The following is an 8395-nucleotide window of genomic DNA, read 5'->3' as shown; positions in this document are numbered from 1 at the left end:
AAAACAAAACAAAACAAAACAAAAACAAACAAACAAACAAAAAACCCAGCGCACACCATAGAAACCGGCAGATATAAAGATGTAGAGACTGAGTGGGTCCAGTCTCTCAGGCCAGCTCTGCTCCCTCCTGGAGGCTGCAGGGGCTTGATCTGCAGAAAGGACGTCTGTCTCCATGGAAACAGCAGAAGCAGGGGAGGGGAGCCGGGCCTAGCTGGTGACATTCAGGCAGAAGGTGGGGAGGGGGCTTGTAAACACCAGGAAGCCCCTGACCTCACCCCTCCTCCCCCCTTCTCCCCCTAGCTCCAGGCCTGCCTGGGGGCGATGCCAGCTATAGAGGGGGTCTTTCAGGGCAGGGCGCTGTTTGGAAACCAGAGCACAATTCACTTTCTGCTCCTTGGATTTGTCTCTACAAGTATAAGGTGGGAAGGGGGTTTTGAGTTGTTGCAAAGTAGCTTGGCCACAGTGGGCCTCTCCAGCCACCCCTGGGAGCTCTGGGACCCCCAGATGACCCCTTAAATCTTTTTTTTTTTTTCTGAGACGGCGTGTCACTCTGTGCCCAGGCTGGAGTGCAATGGCACAATCTTGGCTCACTGCAATCTCCACTTCCCGAGTTCAAGCAATTCCCCTGCCTCAGCCTCCCAAGTAGCTGGGATGGCAGGTGCCTGCCACCACATCCAGCTAATTATTTTGTATTTTTAGTAGAGACGGGGTTTCACCATGTTGGCCAGGTTGGTCTCCATCTCCTGACCTCATGATCCACCCACCTCAGCCTCCCAAAGTGCTGAGATTACAGGCGTGAATCACCATGCCCAGCCCCCTTAAATCTTTTTGATTAAAAAAAGCCTCCTGAAAAAAAAAAAAGGCCGGGTATGGTGGCTCACGCCTGTAATCTCAGCACTTTGGGAGGCCGAGGTGGGTGGATCACCTGAGGTTAGGAGTTCAAGACCAGCCTGGCCAACATGGTGAAACCCTGTCTTAAATAAAATAATAAAAATAAAAATAAAAATAATAAAAAATAATAAAATGAATAAGAAAGCCTCATGGGTTCAAGCAATTCTCCTGCCTCAGGCTCCTGAGTAGCTGGGATTACAGGTGTGTGCCACCATGCCTAGCTAAATTTTTTTTTTTTTGTATTTTTAGTAGAGATGGGGTTTCACCATGTTGGTCAGGCTGGCCTTGAACTCCTAACATGATTCGCCCGCCTTGGCCTCCCAAAGTGTTGGGATTATGGGTGTGAGCCACCTTGCCTGTTTTTATTTATTTATTTATTTATTTATTTATTTATTTATTTGAGATAGGGTCTTTCTCTGTTACCCAGACTGTAGTGTACTCTCTGTTACCCAGGCTTGAGTGCAGTGGGGAAGCCATAGCTCACTGCAGCCTTCACCTCCTGGGTTCAAGCAATCCTCCCACCTCAGCCACCTGAGTTGCTGGGACCATAGGCGTGTGTCACTGAGCCTCGCTAATTTTGTGTTGTTGAGATGGTGTCTCACTGTGTTGCCCAAGCTGGAGTGCAGTGAGGCAGTCTCAGCTCACTTGAATCTCTACCTCCCCAGTTCCAGTGATTCTCCTGCCTCAACATCCCGAGCAGCTGGGACTATAGGCAGAGGCCACCACACCTCGTTAATTTTTGTATTTTTAGTAGAGATGGTTTTGCCATGTTACCCAGGCTGGTCTCTAACTCCTGAGCTCAAATAACCCTCCCACCTCGGACTCCCAAAGAGTTAGGATTACAGGCGTGAGCCACCGTGCACAGCCCAATTTTTAATTTTTTATAGAGATGGGATCTTGCTAGGTTGCCCAAGCTAAGAGCTTTGTCTCTATTTCTGAAAAATATGAGTACAGGACATAGGAGCCAGCCTTCCCCCACCTTCATCCCTCCTCCCTCCTTCCCGGAAGCCGAAGCGGGAGCGCAGATGCAGTAGGTCTTTTTCAAGAAGCTGCAGTTCCCGCCGCCTCTGCCCCACCCTACCTTACCTGGGCTGTTACCTGAGTCCCTTTGCTGGCAGTGGCGGTGGCCACAGAACCAGGCACCCAGCACCATTGAGGCCACACCCACGCTCTCCACCCCCAGCATCACAAAGAGGAGTCCTGGGTGGGGGGAGAAGGGATGGTCTAAGCGGGAGGTTGGGGATGGTGATGGGGGAGGAGGTCGCTGCGGGAGGAAGATGCTGGGGGAGGAACATGGGGTAGGGCCCACCTGGGAAGTTTGGGGTTGGGTTTCTGTTCTGTGGGGGGTCATCTACAGACAGGAAATCTATGTTCTGGGAGGGTGTCAGGCTCCTGTACCCTCCAAGGACAGACTGCACAAAGGGGGACATAAGTGTTCTTCCTTCTGCCAGGCTTTGTGGTTTCAGGCAGATGTTTACTCTGAACCTCAGTTTCCTCTTCTGAAAAATGAGGCTCGACAGGGCATGGTGACTCATGCCTACAATCCGAGCACGTTGGGAGGCTAAGGCAAGAGGATCACTTGAGGTCAGGACTTTGAGACCAGCCTAGGCAACATGGTGAAACCCTGTCTCTACTAAAAAGATAAAAATTAGCTGGGCATGGTGGTGCACACCTGTAATCCCAGCTACTCAGGAAGCCGAGGCAAGAGAATCACTGGAATTCAGGAGGCAGAGGCTGCAGTAAGCCAAGATTGTGCCACTGCACTCCAGTGTGGGTGATAGAGCAAGACTCTGTCTCAAAAAAAAAGAAAAGGGTGGGGTGGGGAGTTGAGGAGACATAGCATGGGGAGAAATGCCAGATACAGGTGATGGGGAGGAGGGCAGCAAATCACAGTGCCATGTGTGTACTATGCAACAATCTTGCATGTTCTTCACATGTACCCTAAAACCTAAAATGCAATAAAAAAATAAAGAAAGAAAAATGAGGCTTATGATCCCTGTCTGGTTGGGTCATTGTGGAAAACTGCCAGCTTGGACTTGTCATCATGAGCTCCGCCATCTTCGTCCTGGGGCTCCTGTTAGGTTGTTTCTCTGTTTGAGAGTGGACTCTGAGCCATACCATTTTACAGATGGGGAAACGGAGGCTCAAAGCACCTAAGTCTCTTGGCAAGGGTCCCCTACCCAGGAGGCAGCCAGGACCAGCTTTGAACAAAGCCCTTTCTCACCTCAGCTCAGAGAAGGTAACACTTAGGTTACTTGAGCACTTACTATGTCCAGGTCCTGTGCTAAGCACTGCTTTGTTATTGCTGTGTGTTCTTCTTTTCTTTTCTTTCTTTCTTTTTTTTTTTGAGTCAGAGTCTTGCTCTGTCACCAGGAGCCAGGCTGAAGTGCAGTGGCATGATCTGGGCTCACTGCAATCTCCACCTCCTGGGTTCAAGCAATTCCCCTGCCTCAGCCTCCCTGCTGTGTGTTTTTCTGGAGACATGGTCTCTCTGTGTCACCCAGGCTGTAGTGCAGTGGCACGATCATAGCTTACTGCAGTCAACAAATCCTGGGCTCAAGCGATCCTCCCACCTCAGCCTCTCAAGTAGCTGGGATTATGGGTGCGTGCCACCATGACTGGCTAATTTTAGAATTTTTTGTAGAGATGGGATCTTGCTGTGTTGGCCAAGCTGGTCTTGAACTCCTGGCCTCAAGCAATCCTCCTACCTTGGCATCCCAGAGTGCTGAGATATGAGGCGTTAGCCACTGCACTTGGATTATAACTTTATAAAGTGGATAGTACTTTAGCTATAACCCCTCTAAAGTCACCTAGCCTGATGAGGAAACACTATTCACTGTATTTTGACAGCAGAGGGAACTGGCACAGAGAGGTCAAGTCACTTGCTCAAGGTCACACAGCAAGTAAATGAAACAGAGGTTTGAATCCAGGTTTGTATAATTTACAGGAACCCCAGCCTAAAAGCTGTGAATGCCCCAATTAAGATAAGCTCTGGCACCCCAACCCTCTCCTTCCACAGCCTCTGAGGTTGGCAGGCAATCTCTGGGGGCTACCAAGCTGCTATTCGGGGTTGGAGGGGGTGGGGAAGCCAGCTGTGTGAGGCTGGACCCATGCCGGCTCCCCGCTCTCTCAAGCTGCCAATGCACAGCCTGGCGCCTCCACCACCCCGCCTCCTCTAATTGCTAATTGGCCCCTTTGACATTGGAGGGGTGGGGAGAGGTGGGTAAGGCAGCCATAACACATTCCTCCCTTGAGGCAGTCACTTGTCCCTGCCAGCAGGCTGGTCCTTCCAGCTGGAGAGGAATGGGCATCTCTAGGGGCTGGGAGCTGGGAGCTCCCTTCTGCCAGAGGGGGCTGGGAAGATGGCCAGGCCCACAGGCACCCCTCACAGAGCAGGAGGGAAAGCCTGCATCCCCTTGAATTTCTCAATTCTGCCCAGGGTGGGTCTATAAGGGGGTGACATGGCAAAGTGGGGAGTGTATAGGCTGCACCCCTGCCTAGTGGATAGTACTACACATGTCTTGGCTCTCACTGGCCTTACCTGTCTCATCTGTAAAATGAGGCAGCTGCCTTTGCTGATATGGAGAGTTTCTTCCAACTTTGAGAGTCCATGGCTTCTATGTGAGAGGGAGTCTCACTCTGTGGCCCAGGCTGGAGTGCAGGGCTGTGATCACTGCAACCTCCATCTTTCAGGTTCAAGCAATTATCCTGCCTTAACCTCCCGAGTAACTGGGATTATAGGCGCGCACCACCACACCAGGCTAATTTTTGTGTTTTTGTAGAGGGGGGGGGGTTCATCATGCTGGCTAGGCTGGTCTCGAACCCCAGACCTCAGGTGATCCACCCACCTTGGCCTTCCAAAGTGCTGGGATTACAGGCATGAGCTACTGCACCTGGACGATGGCTTTATTTTATTCAGAGACAAGATAACACTCTGTTGCCCAGGCTGGAGTGCAGTGGTGTGCTCATAGCTGACTGCAGCCTCCAACTCCTGGGCTCAAGTGATCCTCTCGCCTTAGCCTCTCAAAGTGCTGGGACTACAAGCATCAGCCACTGTGTCTGGCTGATGACTTTAAATTCTGGATTCTAGAATTCTAGGCTTCTGTTTCTTTGTTTGTTTGTTTATTGGAGACAGAGTCTCACTCTGTCATCAGGCTGGAGTGCAGTTGCATGATCTTGGCTTATGGCAACCTCTACCTCCCAGGTTCAGTTGATTCTCCTGCCTCAGCCTTCCAAGTAGCTGGAACTACAGGTGCACACCACCACAACCAGTTAATCTTTTAATTTGTAGTAGAGACAGTTTCACCATGTTGGCCAGGATGGTCTCAGTCTCCTGACCTCGTGATCTGCCTGCCTTGGCCTCCCAAAGTGCTGGGATCACAGTTGTGTACCACTGTGCCCAGCCAGGATTCGGGTTTTACACAGACTAAAATTGCAAAATTCTGGCTGGGCATGGTGGGGCATACCTGTAATCCCAGCCCTTTGGGAGGCCAAATTAGGTGGATCACCTGAAGTCAGGAGTTCAAGGCCAGCATGGACAATGTGGTGAAACCCATCTCTACAAGTAAAGAAAAATTGGCTGGGCGTGGTGGCTTGTGCCTATGATCCCAGCACTTTGGGGAGCCGAGGCGGACAGATCACCTGAGGTTGGGAATTCCAGACCAGATTGATCAACATGGTAAAACCCGGTCTCAAAATGAATGAATGAATGAATGAATGAATGAAAGGAAAATTAGCTGGGCATGGTGGCCACACCTGTAATCTCAGCTACTCGAGATGCTGAGGCAGGAGAATTGCTTGAACCTGGGTGGCGGAGGTTGCGGTGAGGCAAGATCATGCCATTGCACTACAGCTTGGACAACAAGAGCAAAACTCCATCTAAAAAAATTTGATCTGAGTAGCTGGGATTACAGGCATGCACAACCATGCCTGGCTAATTTTGTATTTTTAGTAGAGACAGGGTTTCACCATGTTGGATAGGCTGGTTTCCAACTCCTTACCTCAAGTGATCCACTCACCTCAGCCTCCCAAAGTGCTGGGATTACAGGTGTGAGCCACCATGCCCAGTCAGATTCAAGAGTCTTAAGATTCTGGAAGGGCAAAGTGGCTCATGTCTGTAATCCCATCACTTTGGGAGGCCAAACCATGTGGATTACCTAAGGTCAGAAGTTTGAGACCAGACATGCCAACATGGTGACACTCCATCTCTACTAAAAATACAAAAATTAGCCAGGCATGGTGGTGAGCAATTGGAATCCCAGCTACTTGGGAGGCTGAGGCAAGAGAATCTTTTGAACCTGAAGGTGGAGGTTGCTGTGAGCCAAGATAGTGCCACTGCAGTCTAAGGCCTGAATGACAGAGCAAGACTCTGTCTAAAAAAAAAAAAAAGTTTGATATGATGAATTTTGAGTTTTTGTGTCTAGGAGCTTGATATTCAAAAGTCTTAAGAGTCTAGGACCTGGCTGGATGTGGTGGCTCACTCCTGTAATCCCAGCACTTTGGGAGGCTGAGGCAGGCAGATCACCTGATGTCAGGAGTTCTCAACTAGCCTGAGCAACATGGTGAAACCCCATCTCTACTAAAATACAAAAAATTAGCTGGGCATGGTGGTGTGTGCCTGTAATCCAGCTACTCAGGAAGTTGAGGTAGGAGAATCGCTTGAGCGTTTCTCCAGGAGGTGGAGGTTGCAGTGAGCCGAGATTGTGCCACTGCACCCCAACCTGGTGACAGAGTGAGACTCAGTCTCAAAAGAAAACAAAAATTAGCCAGGCATAGTGGTGAGCACCTGTGATCCCAGCTACTCAGGAGGCTGAGGCAAGATAATCTCTTGAACCTGGGAGGTGGAGGTTGCTGTGAGCCAAGATATTGCCACTGCACTCCAAGATCTGGACAACAGAGTAAGGCTCTGCCTCAAAAAAAAAAAAAAGTTTGATATGAAGAATTGAGAGTTTTTTGTTTCTAGGAGTTTGAGATTCAAAAGTCTTAAGATTCTGGGATCTGGCCAGGTGTGGTGGCTCATGCATGTAATCCCAGCACTTTGGGAGGCCCAGGCAGGTGGATCAGGAGGTCAGGAGATAGAGGGCATCCTGGCTAACACAGTGAAACCCCATCTGTACTAAAAAAATACAAAAAATTAGCCGGGCATGGTGGTGCGTGCCTGTAATCCCAGCTACTTGGGAGGCTAAGGCAGGAGAATCACATGAACCCAGGAGGTGGAGGTTGCAGTGAGCTGAGATTGTGCCACTGTACTCCAGCCTGGGCGACAGAGTGAGACTCCATCTCCAAAAAATAAATAAATAAATAAAAAGATTCTAAGATTCTCTCCACTGACCCCCCCTCTCTCTGCTGGTTCCTGTACCTGGGTCCATGGAGAGCCATGTTCCATTGCCCTCAGCCTCCTCCAAGTCAGGAATCTCTGTGGCCACCGTGCACATGTAGTTTCCACTGTGGTTGAGAATCACAGGGTCCAGCCGCATGGTGAGATGGCTGGGTGCCTGCCAGGAGAGCCATCCCAGGGGCCCACAGAGCCCCAGGCTGAGGCTGCCATTGGTGATGTATGGCTGGCACAGGACGCTCCCATCTTTGGTCCACTCAACATGGAGCTGTTCCCAGGCCGGGGCCTGGTCCACCTGGCAGGCCATAGTTGCCTGACTGCCCTGCCTCACCTGCAGTTGCTGGGGCCCTTGCTGCTCGTTCACGCTTGAGGATCCTTACAGGGCAGGAGGACAGAAGAGATGGAGGCGACCTTTCTCAGTGTGTGCGTGTGAGGCTGTGTGACTCCCTCACAGAGAAATCCCACAGTCTGTGTTTGAAACTCCACTTGTCTAAGCTGGGCACAGTGGTTCACATCTGTAGTCTCAGCACTTTGGGTGGCTGAGGTGGGTGGATCACCTGAGGTCAGGAATTTGAGACCAGCCTGGTCAACACAGTGAAACCCTATCTCTACTAAATATACAAAAATTAGCCGGGCGCAGTGGCTCACGCCTGTAGTCCCAGCACTTTGGGAGGCCAAAGAGGGAGGACTGCTTGAGCCCAGGAGTTCCAGACCAGCCTGGGAACATAGCAAAACCTCATCTTTACAATAAATATTTAAAAAGTAGTGGTCAGGCATGATGGCTCATGCCTGTAACCCTAGCACTTTAGGAGTCTGAGACAGGCGGATCACATAAGGTCAGGAGTTGGAGACCTGCCTGGCCAAGATGGTGAAACTCCATCTCTACTAAAAACACAAAAATTAGCTGCACGTGCTGGTGGGTGCCTGTAATTCTAGCTACTTGGTAGGCTGAGGCAGAAGAATCATTTGAACCCAGGAGGCGGAGGTTGCAGTAAGCCAAGATCGTGCCATTGCACTCCAGCCTAGGTGACAGAGCGAGAAGTCATCTAAAAAAAATATAAAAATTAGCTGGGGGCCGGGCGCGGTGGCTCAAGCCTGTAATCCCAGCACTTTGGGAGGCCGAGGTGGGTGGATCACGAGGTCAAGAGATCGAGACCATCCTGGTCAACA

At 50.5% G+C, this 8395-nt stretch overlaps 1 protein-coding gene across 1 annotated transcript in view; it reads right to left on the bottom strand.

Moving 5' to 3' along the window:
* LOC108298121 (transmembrane and immunoglobulin domain-containing protein 2-like) overlaps window positions 1–8395 on the bottom strand; it is a 13534-nt gene that overhangs the window by 1312 nt on the left and 3827 nt on the right. Inside the window, exons 2-4 of the mRNA XM_017520852.1 lie at window positions 7250–7600; window positions 2201–2242; window positions 1978–2091 (exon numbers count right to left, since the gene is read on the bottom strand). Of these exons, the coding sequence (XP_017376341.1) occupies window positions 1978–2091; window positions 2201–2242; window positions 7250–7600 (507 nt within the window). The remainder of the gene's footprint in view (window positions 1–1977; window positions 2092–2200; window positions 2243–7249; window positions 7601–8395) is intronic.

Source organism: Cebus imitator, unplaced genomic scaffold (genome assembly GCF_001604975.1).
Source record: "Cebus imitator isolate Cc_AM_T3 unplaced genomic scaffold, Cebus_imitator-1.0 Scaffold890, whole genome shotgun sequence".
Classification (NCBI taxonomy): Eukaryota; Metazoa; Chordata; class Mammalia; order Primates; family Cebidae; genus Cebus; species Cebus imitator.
The sequence above is the reverse complement of the archived record's forward strand: the minus strand, read 5'-3'. Positions and strand labels throughout refer to the sequence as shown.